This window comes from Hypomesus transpacificus, chromosome 5 (assembly GCF_021917145.1).
Source record: "Hypomesus transpacificus isolate Combined female chromosome 5, fHypTra1, whole genome shotgun sequence".
Lineage (NCBI taxonomy): Eukaryota > Metazoa > Chordata > Actinopteri > Osmeriformes > Osmeridae > Hypomesus > Hypomesus transpacificus.
The window spans coordinates 2,198,428-2,216,604 of NC_061064.1; the positions used below are offsets into that span (position 1 = coordinate 2,198,428).

General features: G+C 47.3%; 2 protein-coding genes across 3 annotated transcripts; one reads left to right on the forward strand and one right to left on the reverse strand.

The window, feature by feature from the left end:
• Positions 1-35: 35 nt before the first annotated feature.
• Positions 36-9,135, reverse strand: sympk (symplekin). The gene is made up of 27 exons (XM_047020027.1): positions 8,980-9,135; positions 8,617-8,718; positions 8,441-8,506; positions 8,287-8,340; positions 8,104-8,177; positions 7,852-7,978; positions 7,506-7,755; positions 7,018-7,188; positions 6,483-6,722; positions 6,238-6,389; positions 6,001-6,151; positions 5,281-5,494; positions 5,038-5,188; positions 4,675-4,910; positions 4,351-4,432; positions 4,133-4,246; positions 3,747-3,894; positions 3,115-3,275; positions 2,911-3,019; positions 2,706-2,806; positions 2,490-2,580; positions 1,968-2,069; positions 1,634-1,821; positions 1,066-1,242; positions 796-888; positions 481-666; positions 36-373 (listed from the first exon to the last, which is right to left on the reverse strand). The coding sequence occupies exons 2-27, from the start codon at positions 8,716-8,718 to the stop codon at positions 197-199; spliced, it is 3,717 nt and encodes a 1,238-aa protein (XP_046875983.1). The 5' UTR covers positions 8,980-9,135; the 3' UTR covers positions 36-196.
• A 427-nt stretch (positions 9,136-9,562) lies between these two features.
• On the forward strand, positions 9,563-18,028 carry hnrnpul1l (heterogeneous nuclear ribonucleoprotein U-like 1 like). Of its 2 annotated transcripts, none has more exons than XM_047020028.1 (16): positions 9,563-9,670; positions 10,212-10,499; positions 10,674-11,018; positions 11,136-11,529; positions 11,674-11,747; positions 11,832-11,971; positions 12,097-12,196; positions 12,303-12,415; positions 12,489-12,755; positions 12,886-13,008; positions 13,342-13,470; positions 14,760-14,928; positions 15,620-15,892; positions 15,972-16,165; positions 16,307-16,498; positions 16,956-18,028. In XM_047020028.1, the coding sequence occupies exons 2-16, from the start codon at positions 10,253-10,255 to the stop codon at positions 17,094-17,096; spliced, it is 2,901 nt and encodes a 966-aa protein (XP_046875984.1). In that variant the 5' UTR covers positions 9,563-9,670; positions 10,212-10,252; the 3' UTR covers positions 17,097-18,028. The 2 variants fall into 2 exon arrangements, with proteins under 2 accessions (XP_046875984.1, XP_046875985.1); XM_047020029.1 differs by having other exon boundaries at positions 10,674-11,009.
• Positions 18,029-18,177: the final 149 nt, after the last annotated feature.

Sequence of the window (18,177 nt, forward strand, 5' to 3'; positions counted from 1 at the left end):
GCATTTCAAATATCCCCAAAAATATAGACGTGATACAATCTTAGAAACAGTTTTATTCATCATGGCAAGAAGACATTTCCAAGACATTTTCCAGACAAAAACATGTAACCTAGGCTTAAACCAACTAAACAACGTCTATTTTCGAAAATACATTGTCGCACTTAATTCTTTAGTATCCGTTTTTGTTTTATCTGAATCATTCAACATCTTCTGTCCGACTGTCAGATTCAGGTTCTGTGGTCCTGTCGTCTGTGACATCTTTAGACGTATCGCTAACTTCTGGGGAGGGCTCAGTTAGCGCCTCCATCGGTTCCTCCACTGCCTCTACAGGGCCTGATGATACACAGCGTTCTTCTACCACTGGTAACTCCACCTAGAAGAATGATCATCTATGATTTAATTTACTTAAACTACCACCATGGTCACTTTTTACACCAATATTTACAGACAAGAATTTACTGTTCCAAAATGTACACAGACCTGTTGTACTTGAGAGGTACTGCCTGTGTTCTCCGGTTGAACGGCTTGCTCTGGCTGCCCTATTTCCATCGGCTCCTCTTCTTCCTTGGGCTTTGGCGCCCTTTGCTGTACCACGGGTTCAGGTTCCTTCAGTGGTTCCAGAGGAGGTTCAGGCCTAACTACAGCCACAACTGTGGCTAGCTCCATCTACGTGCCGTAAAACAGAACAGTGGTGACAAGCGTTAAGAAGAATCTTTGAGAGGACCCATTAAAAGACCACTGGGAGGACAAGATGGCCGCCTGATACGATCTTGCTAGCGACAGTTGGTCCATCACCTCCTTCTCCACAGCAGGCTCCACAGGCTCTGGTTCTGGCTTCTTGATGTTGAACTCCAGCACAGCCATCACAGATGCAGGGATGTGGGCTTGCTGTAACATAGCAACGAGTGTATCGTTTACATACATGTTTACATATTTATTTATGTTCCAAAAATAAAATAAAAAGTCTAAATAATATAGCTCTCAGGCCCTCTAAGTGCAGTGCGGTGTGTGGAAATTCACGAGAAGGAGCCTCGTTCGCGATTCAAGATGGCCGACGGGTGCTACCTGATGGGGGGTGAAGGAGTGGACGTGCTGCAGGAGAGGGTCCCTCATCTCTGGGCAGCGCTCGAACACGCTGGAGAGCTGCAGCGGGGGCAGCTGGAGCAGCACACTGAAGGACTGTGGCTTGGTCCTCTGGCAGCACTTCACAAAGCCCTCCCACACCTTGGGATACTTCCACACCTGCACAGCCAGGGGTAGGTAGGGTTCATAACAAGAGGAAACATTCCTTTGCATTTGTATCGTCTTATATGTACACATATGTACTAAATAATAATTTAAAAAATCGGTTATATTTGCACTGTTTACGTGCCCTTATTTTTACAAAATCTTTTTCTAACTTTCTAATGTCTGTTCTGTGTGAGAACATCGAGAGCACAGTGTAAAGCTGAATCCCTTGTATGTGTACATACATGACACTACATCCTCCTGAACAGGAAGTGGTCTCGCTGTGCCTGCACGCTCTACAATGCCTCAGAGGAAGACAGGGAGGTCCGAGGACGCCTATATCTCAGTGGCGGAGCGCAACTGTCGTCGTCATTATTGCAGGATGTGGGAGGGGGGGGCGTCTGACCTGCTTGACGATGAGGCGTGACAGGATGTTCATGACGAAGCCGCCCAGCCGAGGGTACATGGTGAGGGACTGGATGACGGTCCGCATCAGCAGCATGGGGAGAGGGCTCTGCTCCATCAGCTGCTGCATCACCACCGCCAGCACCTCCGACGTGTACACGTTCTTCTCCCCGAAGCACAGGTTGGTGGCTGCGAGCGACAGACATCACAGCCAAGCTCAGCATTGCAACGTCGGTGGAGGGCAACACGAGTCGCTGTCCAGCGGTGTGTTGGATGATGAGGTTGTGGGGGAGGGGAGGGGGGGGTGGGGGTGGGGGGAGGGGGAAGTGACTGACCTTTGATGATGGACTTCATGTCACACTTGGTTGAGTCGATGTTGTGCAAAGCGATGAGGAGTTCCCCGGGGGTAAGAGGAGACATGGAGGAGCTGCCCTCGCCTAGACGACAGGAAGCAGGAAGTTCACAGGAGATCTTAAGACAGACTTTCTCAACCCTGGTCCTCAGGGATGGTCGTTATCAGGCTCAGCAGAAGCCTGCTAACCGACCACCCATTCATTTGAGTCAGGTGTGTTGGAGCAGGGAAACATCTACAACATGCAGGGTTGGAAAAAGGCTGTCTTATTTAGAAAACCACCTGACCATCACTACTAGGGAGTCAGGTGGTTGAGTGGTGGGGAGTTGGGCTAGTTATCTGAAGGTCGCCAGTTCGATTCCCGGCTGAGCCACTTGATGATGTGTCCTTGGGCAAGGCACTTCACCCTACTTGCCTCGGGGGAATGTCCCTGTACTTACTATGAGTCACTCTGGATAAGAGCGTCTGCTAAATGACTAAATGTACTAAAAGGACACTGTCTTACTGTGCTGTGTTCCAAGCAGACGATTGAAGACCTCCTTCACCACGATGGGGTTCAACTTGATCAGTTTAGGAAGGGCCTGGATCACTTCTTTCTGCACAGCGAGGATCAAATCAGCATCACTTAAACACAGACCCTTCCTCGTTCGCCGTCAAACACAGTCATCGTTGCCGTAGAAACCATGCCGAGAGGCACACGTTCGTTTGGATGGAAGCTCACCTTTTCCAGGCCGTTTATGACTGGGATCAGGAAGCGAACATCTGGTACCCGTTTGTGGTACAGGTCCCTGACTCTCTCCACCAGCTCTGGAGATGGGGGCACTGACGGAGGAGAGGCATCGTTCAGAAAACAGGCTTCCCTCACCTTCACGTCAACACAACCCTTCACCAGCTCCAAGCCTTCAAAACGAGAGGCATGTTCTTACCTTTATCCGTCAGAATGTGCAGACAGCGTGTGACCAGCGTCTCAGCTCCTTTGGGGCAGTTTTCCACCAGCAGCAGCAGGTCTGGAGAGTTCATACCCATCCCGCGGATCTAGAGAACCAAGAACATCGACTCTTAACCGAGAACATCAACCCTGAGTGGATAAACTGAGCAGGTGAGGTGAAGGGACTCAGAACGAGGCTTACCGGCTGTTCCACCACGCGCAGCACACTGCGCTTGATGTCAGCGATGGCCTCTGTGTAGACTGACGCTAGCTCGTGGACCAGGCGGTGGTTGAGAGGCAGGAGAGAGAGATACAGGTACAGACACTGTCTCACGGTGTCTTCAGTCCAGGGGGAAGCTACCTCTGTGAGGGAGACACACGACGGATGCTCATTTTGGAGAAAAAAGGTTTGACTTATAACCGTCACTCGTTAAAAAAACACTTTAAAATGTTTTAATGGAATTGATTATCTTTTTTTTCAGATTAGATTTATATTGAAATGATTTTCAAAACAATGTTTTCAGTTTTGAATCCTGCCATAACATTCATCCCATAGATTGGCAGCTATAACAACACTGAAGTAGGCCTACAATTAGTTATTCTGCTGCTGCTCAACAACAACAAAAAAGTAGCAGAAAGTCACTGGTCACGACTTTGTCACTAGAGAAGGTGAAAAATTGCTCAACCCTAATCGGTGGTATTAACCGGTAAATTGTTGGTTAACGGTTACACGGTTAATTATAAGCGTCCCCAAGACGCACGCAGGGTCAAACATGAGAGGTCTGGAGTGACATGTCAGGTAAGCGCAGGAGAAGGGCAACTATTTAGTCCAACCTGTGTCCTTGTCGGCCCCAAAGAGTAAGGAGGGGGGGTTGGGATGGACGAGGAGCTGCATATAGTTCAGGGCAAACTTCTCGATGTAGTCTCGGAGCTGGTCCTTCTCATACATCCTCTTGATGAAGGCCAGGGCGTTAGAGCGCACCTGAAGTCACACACAGATCCATGTAGGTGAGACAGCGCTTGTGTTTGGAGACGGACAATAACCTAGTGTGTTCAGGATTATCATATCAAATACTTATATATGTAAAAAATATATATGATATATATGGATACTGAAGGTTGGCACACTCAAGTGTTGCCACTCCCCCACACATTTGAGTCGCCGTTAAATCAATAAAGTTGTGGAGCTTTGATGAGAAACACAGAAAGGGATACACCACCTTCTCCTTTTCGTGTGAACTGAGGTCCAGTAGCACGTGGAGATACTGGAACTGTCTGGAGGGACGCTTGACGATCAGCTCCTTGAGGGTGGTCATGCCAAGGTACACCCTAGACTGAGACACAAACAGAACAACACTCAACATCCTGACAGAGCAGCCCTGGGAAGGGTCGTCAAGAGATCACTTTTCAGAAGATGAATACGTCCCGCCAGGATTACCTCATCCTCACAGTAACGCCTGATCACTTCTAAGGCCGATTCTGTGATTATGGGAGCTTCCAGTACTAGCTTGGTGAAGAGCCTGGAAGAGGGAGATGGAAATACTTTGGTCATAGTATCAGGAACACACACACACACTGTATACACACATTCTATAAACGGATGTTGGCATAGCCTGCCCTCACAAGTAATACATGTTTTTATTCAGCAGAATTTTAATCCAAAGCCACATTCAGGGTGAGGCTGAAGCTGTGACTTCTAGATCTGCAGTCAGATGCTCTAACCACCGAGCTCCACCCCTCCAGATAAGACCGGAGCCCTCACCCATCCCTCTGCTCTGGCTTCTCCTGCAGCCCTGACAGCAGGGTGTACAGGCAGTGGTCGTAGCTCTCCAGCAGGCCTGTTGGCTGCTTGCTGATGTAGCTGTTGTACTCCTGGTAGAGGAGGGAGAAGGCCAGGTCGATCCGGCCTCGTATGTCCTCCAGGATGAACTCCAGCACGTTCCCCTTCATCATCCCCTCGAACTGGGTCACCAGCCTGGCCAGAAGCTTGACGCGCACCTGCATCAGGTGAAGGGGAGGTGAGGGAAAAACAGGCTTGTCTAGAAATGGGAACTATTTACATGACACTTTTTTTCTCTCCAAAATCTGTTTCAGAGATTTACAAATCATGCTATCAAACACTCACATGTGCCATCCCGCTCTGAGCGATGGCCTTCTCTGAGTTGAGGATCCGCTTGACGGCCATGTTGGTCAGCTTCTCCACCTGGGCCTCACTCAGCGGCTGGATCACGTCGGCCAATCGGAACACCTTCTTCCTCCCACTGGCACCCGGAGCCCTGAGGAATCACATCAACGGAGAGCGATGTTGAGAGAGAGAGAGCAGAGGACAGACCACAGCTGACCTCCAGGGCGCAGACGAGACTCTCACTTGGTCTGTGCGGAGGGTACGATGGGCTCAGGCAGTCTCTTCACCAGGGGGGCCTCCTCGGGGGCCTGGCTCTTGTCGTAGCCCCCCACCACAGAGATCGCCTGGCCCAGGGACACTTTGCGCTTGATGAGCAAGTCTTTGGAATTGGACGATTCTCCTTCTTCGTTGTCCTCCTTCCCGGTGTCCTCATCTCGTGCTTTGCACTGCTCCAGTCCTGCGGGAGGAGAGACAAGAGCGAGCAGGACGTTGTACGTCAGGGGAATGGCATTGATGCAAATCAAACAGCCATTCTTTAGTTTGACTGAAGCGCTGCACACACAGACGGTGATGGTGTACTTTACAGCTTCGCCCCGCGTGCTGCCTCTACAGCTTCGCCCCGCGTGCTGCCTCTACAGCTTCGCCCCGCGTGCTGCCTCTACAGCTTCGCCCCGCGTGCTGCCTCTACAGCTTCGCCCCGCGTGCTGCCTCTACAGCTTCGCCCCGCGTGCTGCCTCAACAGCTTCGCCCTGCGTGCTGCCTCAACAGCTTCGCCCTGCGTGCTGCCTCAACAGCTTCGCCCTGCGTGCTGCCTCAACAGCTTCGCCCCGCGTGCTGCCTCTACAGCTTCGCCCTGCGTGCTGCCTCAACAGCTTCGCCCCGCGTGCTGCCTCAACAGCTTCGCCCCACGTGCTGCCTCTACAGCTTCGCCCTGCGTGCTGCCTCTACGCCCCTCGTTCTCACCTGGTCCTATTCCAGCTGATGTCATCTGTGTAGCCATCAGCCTGGCCAGGTGTTTGATCTGGGCGTCTGTGCCTGCAGACTCCACAGGTGTGTAGGTGGCCTGGAAGGAAGCGGGCATGACATCTGGCAGGTACACCATGCTGATGAGCACCTGAAACACACACACACACGCCGTCAGCTGAAGGAGCGTCCACGGGGACGGGTATGACGATGAAACGCACTGCCTCCTCGGCTCACCAGATTGGCCACGTTCTCCGGGGAGAGGAGCGGCCGCAGGAACTGAGCCGTGAGGTCGATGGCCGACTGTGCTGCCGGCACGGAGGAGGGCTTGGAGACAGACGGAGGGGCGGGATCCTCTTTGTCTTCATCGTCCTCCATCAGAGTAGGTTCTGGAAATATTGTCCCCGCCATAAAATTTTCTTAGAATGAGATGTTTGTTGCTGGTTCTGTTTGGGTTTCAGGGTAAAAAAACATTGCCTCACCGATCTTGATCTTCTTGCCCTCGGCGTAGGGCTCGTGGCGAGGTCGTTTGCGCTGCTCTCTCACCGACGGTGTGATCCGGGTGATCTCGTTCTGAGACATGCCCAGGTCCAGCAGCAGAGTGCTGATCTGGCCCTGGAACTCTAGGCTGCAGGGGTGGCGCAGCACAGCCACCAGGTGGAGCTTGAGATTCTTACGCACACTACTCACTTGGGACTTGGCCAAGGTCGGAGGGAGGTTAGCTGAGGATTAGGAATGAGAACTTTAACACTCCTATTTTTAATTGTATATTCGTGTATAGACTGATAAGCTCTCCAATAACCTTACATCATCTCATTATACTCTATTGAAGATACTGCATATTGAGCATTCCAGTGTTTGCTGTGAGAAGAGTGTTTCCAGTGGTTTAACAGTGAGAGGAGAGTGTTTCCAGTGTGTTTACTGTGAGAGGAGAGTGTTTCCATTGTGTTTACTGTGAGAGGAGAGTGTTTCCAGTGGTTTGACTTTGAGAGTGTTTGTAGCAAGAGGAGAGCGTACCATGTAGCGTCTCGTAGGCCTGAACCACTTTGGACATGAACATGGGTCTCTGGCGGGCCAGGGTGGCCAGCGAGCCCAGGGCCGTGGTCAGGTTGATGCTGGTGATCGCAGGGTGGACCATGAACTTCAGAAGCTGTTCCAGGGCAGACTTGCCCTCCTCACAGAGGGTATCTGAGGAAAAACATGCAATGAAAATCGGACGTTTACATTTCATTCAGTCGTCAATGGGAAACAACTCATGAAAATTGTGTGACACTGTTCTATTTTTTTAAAGATGATTTGTGTTGTTTTCATGCTTTATTGTACAGGTGTTTAAGTGAAGTGTGACAGGAAAGGAAGGGAGGGGGAAGACATCCAGCAAAGGGCCAAGGCCAGACTCAAACCCAGGGGACTGATGCAAGGCCTCAGCCTACATGGTACACGCACTGATCCGTGAGCTCCACACTCTTACGTTTTGAGAGCGACAGGAAGTACATTTGTTTTCTCACCGTAGCGAATGTAGGAGTGGTCTTTGGGAACTTTGTCCAAGCTGATGTCCCCCTCCTGCCTCTTAGGAGTGTCCGAGTCTGACGTCCTGGGAGAGAGGGTGATGATGAGCGACTCCGTGAACTTGATGGCGTGCGTGCGGACTCCGTCGTTGTCGAAGTCCAACAGGGCCAAAACATCCTCCTTCATCTGAGTCACCATATCCCAGCATGCCTCCTGCATCTCCGACACGGCCTTGGAACGCACCAACCACTGGGGTGGGAAAACAAAGAAGAAGAAAAAACGCAAGTTAGGCAACACAGTTCCCATGCAGCGATCGACAGTGTTCAGTGCATGGATGGTGTGTACCTGTAGAGCCACCCTATAGAGCTGCGTTAGAGTCAGAATGGCCTTCTTCACCACATTCACACTCTCATCTTTAAGAAGCATGTTCAAGTTTGCAATCAGCCTCAGGAGAAGCTCATTGTCTCTTTTACTGTCAAAATAAGAAGGAAGTCAGGTCATATGTACTTCATTTAACACATAGTTTTACTAGCAGCAGCTTCTAGTCTAGTTGCCAGTATGAATGTAAGTGAGTGAAAAATGTGTCTGATGACATACCATGCTTCCTCAATGAAGCCAATGACAAATTTTCTAACTTCCATTGACTTGTCAGTCTGAAAGGCTATCATCTCCTACAAGGGATGGACATATAGAAAGAGAGTGAGAATTTGTAAGATAAATAAATTACTTTTAACACCCTGGTGTATGTGCTACAATTGTGAAAGCAAAATGATTTCTTACGTCTAAGAAATTGTCAAGTAATGAGGGGTCTTTGTTTATTATCAGCTCCTGAACCTGGTCAAATAAACACAACAGAATGGTTCACGTTCAAGAAAAGTATGTTACATACAATCTCTTATGTAATGCACACCGTTATTTTTTAGGGATTACAAACCTGTTTGAGAACTGTGAGTTTGCTATCTGTAGCAATGAGAGCTGCCTGATTCAGAAGGTCAACAACCTGCGTTGTAAATTAAAAGGAAAACACATTAGAAGGAATTACTATGTATTTTTTTCAGATTGTTACAAACTGGCACAAGGAAAGCAAGGACAACTGAGATTAGGGTCAACCTTTTCACTGGTCGTCATGTCAATAGCCGTATCCTCTCCGGTAAGATCTTGCAGAGCCACACACGTCCTCGCACCTGCACCTTCTCCGCTGCCCGAAGCCATCTATGACAGACACAAAGTTCAGTCTTTCTAGCCAAGTGACTAACAGTAAACTAATACCAGTAATGTGTGCTACCACAATAAGCTATCTGATTTACTAGGACTCAGGTTTAAGTGGTAGGTCTAAGAAGTAATGTTAATTTGTTAACTAAACCTATTACAATCATCTACCGGCAAAACAATTGCCCCGGCGATTGTGAGAACACACGAGCTAGCCAGCTAGTCTACGCAGGACAAAAACTAAGCTAACTAGCTACAACTTACCTTATCACACGTACTACGGCTCTGACACCACACAATACTACGGATGCAACAACAAAATTTACGAAACAAGATGTTGTTAGGTAGCCTGTTGGTCTAAAGATGTGCTAGGATGCCGCCATGTTTGACGGATGTTTGACGGTATTTCCTTGATGCAACGAAAATAAACTTCCGGGGAAAAGATTTTCGTTCGGTCCTATGGTTCGGTCAAGCTCCAATGACTGTGTGATAAAAACCCAGAAAGCAATCTTTATTTAGCTTATGAAAGAAGCTAATTTAAAACAGTCATTAGATCAGTGTGCTTAGCGGCATCTACATCAAAATCCAACTTGAAAGCACTTGACATGATGTATTATCATCAGTCTTTGATAGTATTTTGTAACCCCTCCACACACGTATACTCCCATACCCCATATTTGAAAAATGCAAATAAATACAAAGCAACACAAATCAAACTAAACAAACAATTTTCCTTTCCTTTTGTCATATCCTTTATTAATGCATGTATTTACTCCTGTTGCAGAGGAATTCTTTCAAATATGTCAGCCAGGCCTTTAATCCAATCACAGTCGAGAAGCGCTCACTGACTAGAGGGCGGCTAGACAGGAACATTATTCGTCCATTTTGTACAGTCGGTCGGTGCATGATTCTCTGGCAAGAAACGATTGTGGTCTGGACGAGGGAAAAAGGAAAGGTTTGCAATGCATATTATTAGTTTGCAATCCTGCATGAAAACTATTGTTTATATGTCTAATGCAAATTGATCGCTTTAGCGTTGAGTTTTAAACGTATTTAACGTAGCTCTTAAGATTGCAAGCTGCAAGTGCAATCTACCAATGCTTTGTCGCAGAAACCGTTTAAGCTAACGCGGTTGCTAGCTACGTCTAGCTAGCTCTACATTGCTTGTCAGAAACGAAACTTATATCACAGTTGATAAAGCAGTGCGATACTAAAGTTTGGTAAATAGCCTAGTATTGTCTAGAGCTAGCCAAACCGTGTCGGTTCAAACTGTGGTGTTAGCTAACGTAGACTGGCGACAGACGTTGATTAAAATAGCGAGTAGCTAGCTAGTTATGTTTATCAACAGGAAAGGTAGATAGGCTAGCTGTTAGCTAGGCGGACAAGCTAACGTAGTTAGCTGGTTAACTAATAAACATACGCTTATTGTACATAGTTTTGCTCTGCTAGCTGTCCTTAAGCGAAAGTTAAGTATATTCTTCTAAACTCTTCCTCAGACTGAGATTGCTGATCACTGAAACTGGACGGTGCATGAAAAATGAGCGGAATCAATGTGAAGAAGCTCAAAGTCAACGAGCTGAAAGAGGAGCTTCAGCTACGTGGCCTCGACACTCGTGGACTCAAGGCGGACCTTGTCGTGAGGTTGAAGGCGGCACTTGATGCCGAAGCAGCGGGTGAGGTTGCCGGACCACCCGTTGCAGAAGTTGTGGATGAGGGGGAGGAAGAACAAGATGAAGGGGGAGATGAGGACGATGACTATCCCGAAGGAGGCAACAGTCTGTCAGGTATTTCAACTCAACTTAATTTCGAAGAGAGATGTTCGTAGTAAACATGGCCATGTAGTGTATGCACTTAACGGTGTACATCCGTTGCATTGCAGGGAGTTGTATGCAAAAGTAGTACTCATTTGTGCAGTTGTTATGCGGTTCACAATTGACCAGTATATTTTTACAAATCAGGGGAAGATGAGGAGTCGTATCGCGTGGAAGATCTAGCACGGCTTGACCAAGAACCTGACGCGGAACAGTCTGAGGAGGAAAATGTGATTGATGACCAGAGTGAAGAAGATAGTCTGGATGGAGGGCCGGCGTTTGGTGGAGTCCCTGCAATGAATTATGGGATTGGTGACTTCACAGATGATGTGATTGAGCCTCCGACCACAAAAGCCTTCGAGTCAGAGGTGAAGCCGGAGTATCGAGCTGATACACCAGAACTTCAGATGCTAGAACTGGAGGTAAAGGAACCAGTGCATTCAGAACCTGAACCTGAAGCACGTTTGGAGGATAATCCTGAAGGTAAACCAGGTTAGTATATTACAAAACCTTTTTAAAACAGGCTAGGTAAAAAAAAACATCTGTCATGAGAAACCATTCCTTAAGCAACCTTCCCTCACCTTTCTTCTCGTTTTTTTCGGGGCATAGATGAAATCGAGACGGACGCAGACATCAAGATGGAGGCAGAGCACCAGCAGTCAAACAAGCCTCCTCCTCAGCTTGACCCCCAGCCTGACCCGGAAGCAGAACAGCCAGAGGAGCTCCTGGAGGCAGAAAAACCAGAGCAGGTTTCTCAGGAGGAGCAACCAGATCTGCCTGTGAAGGAGGAGCAGAAGGAGGCCCAAAAGCCAGAGCTGGACGTGAAGAAGGAGGAGGGGGAGGAGGAGGCCAGGCAGCCAGAACCAGCCAACGATTGGGAGGCCATGGATGCAGAGCAGGCAGGCCAAGCCAAATCTGAAGATGACAAGCAGGGCGTTAGCCGCAAGAGACCGCACGAAGAAGGCCGTGGATACGGCTATTATGAGCACAGGGAGGACAGACGGTTAGATTAACTTAAAAATTTACGCTTGTAACTTTTCTTTAAATGATAAAAAAAAAAAAATTAGACGGACGCAAGTTTTGTGTTGGCTGATCATCTGGTTTGTTTGTGGTTGAGATGCTTCATGTTTTCTGCTGGCACACACAGGGCTCGCTCTCCTCAGCCCCCAGCGGAAGAGGAGGAGGAAGATTTCGACGACACTTTAGTGGCCATCGATACCTGTAAGCAAAGCCCCTTTTGCATGAATGCATGTTAAGAGTCATTAGAGTTACACGCCCTTTGAGTTAACTCACTCTCTTCCACAGACAACTGTGATCTCCACTTCAAGGTGTCACGCGACAGATACAGTGGCTATCCCCTGACCATCGAAGGCTTCGCATACCTGTGGTCAGGTGCGCGAGCTTCTTATGGGGTCAACAAGGGGCGAGTCTGCTTTGAAATGAAGGTACAGCTCTCTAATTTGACTTTCAGATGCATGCAAAACACTGTTGCAAATCGTTCTCTGAATTCCTGGCTTTAATCCCATGAGAACCTGGTTTTCATTAGGCCTTGTTTTTTGTTGTCATCCAGATCAATGAGGAGATCTCTGTGAAGCACTTGCCCAGTAGTGAGCCTGATCCACATGTGGTGCGGATTGGCTGGTCCCTGGACAGCTGCAGTACACAACTGGGTTAGTCTGACACGTTTTCCAAAGGCAGGAGATAGAATATAACCCAAACCCTGTGAATTTAATTTTACTTTAAAGATCACGTTTTTTCCGGGTTTTTTTTAAACAGGTGAAGAGCCTTTCTCTTATGGATACGGAGGAACTGGGAAAAAGTCTTTAAACTGCAAATTTGAGGACTACGGCGAGAAGTTTGGTGAAAACGATGTCCTGGGTTGCTATGTGGTAAGTAGCGGTTAGATGTTTTTGTGCCAAAGAGGAGGAGAACTGCACAGCAGTGACCCTCTCTCTTGTCCAGGACTTTGAAAACGGCGAAGAGGTGGAGATGGCTTTCTCCAAAAACGGCAAGTGGCTGGACGTGGCGTTTCGTGTTTCTCGCGAGGAGCTGGCTGGGCGCGCTCTCATCCCCCACGTCCTGGTGAAGAACTGTGCCATCGAGTTCAACTTCGGACAGAAAGAGGAGCCTTTCTTCCCTCTCCCAGAAGGATACACCTTCATCCAGGATGTGAAACTGGAGGACAGGGTCCGGGGAACCATTGGGCCTGTCTCCAAAGCTGACTGTGAGGTGAGCGTGGCCCATTTGATATTTGCTACATTAACTGAAATCCTGTGTGTGTGTGTATGGGTGCAGTTACACATGTCAAACACATCTGTGTTTTGTGTTTCTCTCTCTGCGTGTGTCTGTATTCTGTCAGCTGCTGATGATGGTAGGCCTGCCTGCATCTGGGAAAACAACCTGGGCCGTGAAGCACGCGCTGGAGAATCCTGAGAAGAGATTCAACATCCTGGGCACCAACGCCATCATGGAGAAAATGAAGGTCAGCTGAAAAGTATTTATAAAAAAAAATTTTAAAAAAGGATTTTGGAGAATTTCTGCTTTGTTTGGATTGAAATGAAGTGTAGACTGAGACTCAGAAACGTTGGAGAGAGAGAGAGAGAGAGAGAGAGAGAGAAGAGGAGTTCACATAGATAATGACCCAGGCAAAAATGTAACCCGGGTCCCTGTGGTAAGGCGTTAGCCTAAATTGTACGCTTACAAGCAACAACCAGGGCGCCCCGAAAATGTGATCGGTGCAGCTTGTGTAAAGGCACCACACTTAAGTCAGTAATATCATGTAAGTAATACAACTTTTAATAATCTAACCCTTCAGGTGATGGGACTGCGTCGCCAACGAAACTATGCAGGCCGCTGGGACATCCTAATCCAGCAAGCGACACAGTGTCTGAACAGACTGATCCAGATCGCAGCCCGCAAGAAACGCAACTACATCCTGGACCAGGTACTGTCAGACCTCCCCCCTCCGTTTGCCCCTCTGCTGTCCTCTGATGCACATGTACATTAATGCACTTGTGATATGCTGTTTCTCTAGAAGCCTTGAACCACATCTGAACTCCTGGAAGTGACCTCACTTTCCCTTGTCCTGAACATGCTGATGAATTTGTTTTTGATTACCGTAATTGAAAACCAGAATATGTCGTTGTATGTTTTTTTTTTTTTTTACTCCTTCAGTACTTTTGAATTTCTTGATTGTATGTCATGTTGGAAAAAGCTATAAGCTGCTAAAATAAGATGTTGAAATCAAGTAAACACTGCTGGGTGGTGAGTAAGAAATACACCTTATGTTGCTAAGTTAAAGCTAAAGAGTTAGCACAGGTTTAAACTCACATCACCTCTGATGTAAGATTAGATAGATGTTATTAGATATCTACATACAGACTGCATATGGAACTTAAAAATATTGTGTGTTAAATGAATGAAACATCAAGGTAAGTGAATTAACATGCTCAAATTTACAGGACAATGGCAAAGTTAAATTACGGTAGGTACGGTCTAACGGACATTCGAGTGCTTTGGAACATGTGAGTACTGACAGGTAGGTAGTGTATGTTTGTTACATGATGAGGAGACGAATGACCATGTGACAGGAAGCAGGTAAGTGCTTGTAAGTAACTGGGGACCCTGGTATTAATAATGAGATTCAAGACATACAGGTGTACCCCATTCAAGGGGAGGAATTCTTTTAAGATGAGCTCACAGTGTGATCCTGTGGAGTTTGGGGGCATGCAGGGGAGACAGTGTGTGTGAAGCTTTCATGGCGTGACGGAACAAGAATAACATGCATATTGGCGATACTTGAGACGAGTTAGTCTGATGTAGTGAATATGACGTAAGACCGGGAGTAGCAGCTGTTCATGAGACACAAAAGAAGACAACAGTCCTATTGTCAGTCAGATTTGTCACAGAGTTGTTGTAAAACAGATGCTGACGTCAGCCCAGGGTTGTAGCAGTGTGACCATGTCATAGCTCGAGAGTTGTCACTCTTAATCTTGCTGCCACGGGTCCCCCAAGTTCTTTCTGACAGGAAACGGTTGACCTAGACACTCAGGTAAGTTTGTGGGGTTGTGAGAGACGAGAATATGTAGTTCCAGAGACCTAGGCATGAAAAACAACTCTCACACTTTCATCATTGCAGGAATCCAATTTTCCCTCCTAATGAAGGCAAAGCCGTAACGAAAGTAAACGAAAAATAATGAAAAGCTTGTACTTCTTTCTTGTCACCATTGCTAGACAAATGTATATGGATCAGCCCAGAGACGAAAAATGCGTCCTTTTGAAGGTTTTCAACGCAAGGCTATTGTAATTTGTCCCACGGACGAGGATATTAAAGAGCGAACGTTAAAGCGAACTGATGAGGAAGGGAAGGATGTGCCCGATCATGCTGTTTTAGAAATGAAAGGTAGGAATTCCATGGATAACCCCCCCCAAAAATAAAAAAAACAACACAAGACAATGTATTTGCCATGTTTTTTTTGTTTTGACGAAAGTTGGAAGACAACCCCCTCCCCCCCCCCCCCCCTCCCCCCAGAGAGATACTCTCTATCTTCCCTCTGTTTTTCATTCTCTTGTTCTGTCACTTTCATCCCCCATTTCTCTGGCACTGCAAACTCGGGTGATGTCCGAATCAAGTGTTAGCTTTGGCCTTAACCCTTGAAGGATTATCCTGCGTTTACATTTTACAAATTTAATGGAAGCCATTGGTTTGAGTTCACCCCAGTAGTATGATCAGGACACTTATGTCAATAGACTACGCTACCACAAGCTCTGCTTGTGGTTTGCAGCTGCAGACTATTACCCCTCTTTTCATAACTTTTTAGTTTCTGTAGTTTTATATTTGTTTGATTTTAGTTTATTTTCTCCTTCATTTCCATTATCTAAACTGGAGCAAATCCTCCCCAGTCCTTTTGAGGTACAGTTTTGCTCCAGGCCTGTATAACTTTCTCTATCACCTAACTTATTCTCCCCCACTTCCGTCTCCCCCCCTCTCTCCCCCCCGTATCCCGTGGTCAATAAGATGGTGATAACGCTTTTCTTTGTCTTTCGACGGCGCCGCCTCACCCGTCCTGACCGCGCCCCTCTGCTTCCCGTAGCCAACTTTGTGCTCCCAGAAGCTGGAGAGTTTCTAGACGAGGTGACCTACGTGGAGCTGCAGCGTGATGAGGCTGAGGTGCTGGTGAAGCAGTACATCGAGGAGGGCCGCAAGGCCGGCCCGCCCCCAGAGAAGCGCTTTGACAACCGCCAGGGGGGCTTCAGGGGGCGTGGCGGGGGCTTCCAGCGCTTCGATGCCCGCGGTGGTCCCACGGGGGGCAGTCGAGGGGGCTACCAGAACCGTGGTGGCCCTGGAGGAGGAAACTTCAGAGGAGGTGAGGCCTTTATACGTTCTACATTCTGCGTGGGTCTGTTTTAAACGCTCGAGGGACTCAGCATTTTTGCTTTTGTCAGGGTACAACAGAGGGGGCTACCAGCAGAATCGCTGGGGCACTAACCAGCGTGAGGTAGGGACGGGAGCCAGAGGCGCCTACAACCGCAACCAGCAGTCTGCAGGAGGAGGAGGAGGAGGAGCAGGAGGAGGGTACAACGGCAATCGCCAAGGCCAGTACAACAAAGCAGGCAGTGGAAGTTACAGCCAGGGACAGGTAAACACTGAAGAAGTCTCCTCTGAACCCAATTGCGGTGAAAGTACCAAGTCAATGAAGTCAACACGTACTCTCATAATTATGAGACTCGGAATTAAACGAGAGTTGGATTAAGTGTTGTCGTTTTCTCTCTCTCCCTAGGCACAGTCGTACAACCAGGGATACAATCAAGGTAACTACAATCAGGGCAACTACAATCAAGGCTACAACTATGGAAACTACAGCCAGTATCCAGGTTACAGCCAGACCTATAGCCAAGCTCCTGCTGCCAGTGGGCAGAGCTACAACCAGCAGCAGCAGCAGCAGCAGAGCTACAACCAGCAGTACCAGCAGGTGAGACCAGACACCATCTGGCTCGCATCAAGATCACTGTTTAATAACCTGCTACTCAGATCACAATATCTCAAATCATAACTCAAGTCTGTGTGTGTGTGTGAATCTCTCCTTCTCTTCCCCTCCTCTCTCTCTCATGTCCCCCCTTCTCTTTCTCTCTCTCTCATGTCCCCCCTTCTGTCTCATCTCCCCCCTTCTCTTTCTCTCTCTCTTTCTCTCTCTCTCATCTCCCCCCTTCTTTTTCTCTCTCTCTCATCTCCCCCCTTCTCTTTCTCTCTCTCTTTCTCTCTCTCTCATGTCCCCCCTTCTCTTTCTCTCTCTCATCTCCCCCCTTCTCTTTCTCTCTCTCTCATCTCCCCCCTTCTCTTTCTCTCTCTCTTTCTCTCTCTCTCTCATCTCCCCCCTTCTCTTTCTCTCTCTCTCATCTCCCCCCTTCTCTGTCTCTCTCTTCTCTCAGTATGCTCAGCAGTGGCAGCAGTATTACCAGAACCAGAGCCAATGGAATCAATACTACAACCAGTACGGCAACTATGGAAACTACTCCAACCAGGGTACCCAAGGCTCTCAGGGTTCTCAAGGCTCCCAGGGAACCCAGTAGGGCCCCCCAATGAGGCCCCCCGGCCAGGCCCCTGCCAGCTCCCCCATGGTGCCCCATAACAAGATGACTCTCATTCCCTCAGCAGCATTCCATGCTTGTCCTGCCTGCATCTCTGCCTTTTTTTTCTTCCAACATCTCCCGTCTTCCTTTCTTATTATAGCGGAATAATTTCAAGGTTTTCATGGTTTTTTTTTTTTTTTTTTTTAAGCCTAGTTTCACACCTTACATTTTGGGGTTTGTGATTTACTGTTGATGCTTTGACTAGCTTCTTAGCATTAGGAGTTTCTCCATGTAGTCACATGCAGCTGTTTTCTTTTCCTGACTATTGTTGACCCTGGTCATGTGGAATGAGCAACAATGGGGTAGTTATACGTGCACAAGTAGTGCACAAAGTTTTGTGCAGTGAATGTTCTTAGAGCTCAGTGTAGCTGGGATTTGCATGTGTACAGTTCAGTTTGTTTTTAAGAGAAAAGGCTGATCGTGTTGGGCAGTTGCAGTTTTGTTTTAAATTTACAGTTAATAGTTACTTTTATTTTTAGATCAAAGAACCATACATTTTTAGAGTAATTGGTGTAAACTAATTATCCTCCATAAGATTGATTTAATGCTCATCTTACCCCTATTTATTGAAATTGAGGTCTTGAAGACTGATATTTTGATTATTTTTATATAACATTGTACAAAGAGATATTGTGATTGTCAAACATACTCTAACAACATTTTGTTTCACATCATCTTACACATTTGTAATTCTCATGCTCATCTAGTCCTTCCAATCGTTTTTCCAAATTTAGTGATCATTAGTTAGTTTGTGTGGTTGTAAACTATTTTATACTGTATACCATGTATGTAAAACAGTATCTGCATGTCATTGTGTTGAATCAAAAAAAATGCCCTTTTTGTATTTGAGAATATAATCTGAACACACTAAATGGTTTGTCTTGAGTATTTTGTTCCAGTACATTCAGTTGAAATTCCATAACATACTGTAGATAAATTAGGATACATGGTGTTGGTTTATGGTTTATATTCATGAATTGTTATTACAAATCAGGGTATCCTGCTATGTTTCCTGTATCAA

Coding starts and splice junctions, on each gene's coding strand:
- sympk (XM_047020027.1), bottom strand. CDS start 8,718: ATGGCTTCGGGCAGCGGAGAAGGTGCAGGTGCGAGGACGTGTGTGGCT. Junction 8,178..8,286: donor TACTTGACAATTTCTTAGAC/GTAAGAAATCAT, acceptor CATCCCTTGTAG/GAGATGATAGCCTTTCAGAC. Junction 5,495..6,000: donor ATCAGCTGGAATAGGACCAG/GTGAGAACGAGG, acceptor CTCCTCCCGCAG/GACTGGAGCAGTGCAAAGCA.
- hnrnpul1l (XM_047020028.1), top strand. CDS start 10,253: ATGAGCGGAATCAATGTGAAGAAGCTCAAAGTCAACGAGCTGAAAGAG. Junction 11,748..11,831: donor TTTAGTGGCCATCGATACCT/GTAAGCAAAGCC, acceptor TCTCTTCCACAG/ACAACTGTGATCTCCACTTC. Junction 16,166..16,306: donor GAAGTTACAGCCAGGGACAG/GTAAACACTGAA, acceptor CTCTCTCCCTAG/GCACAGTCGTACAACCAGGG.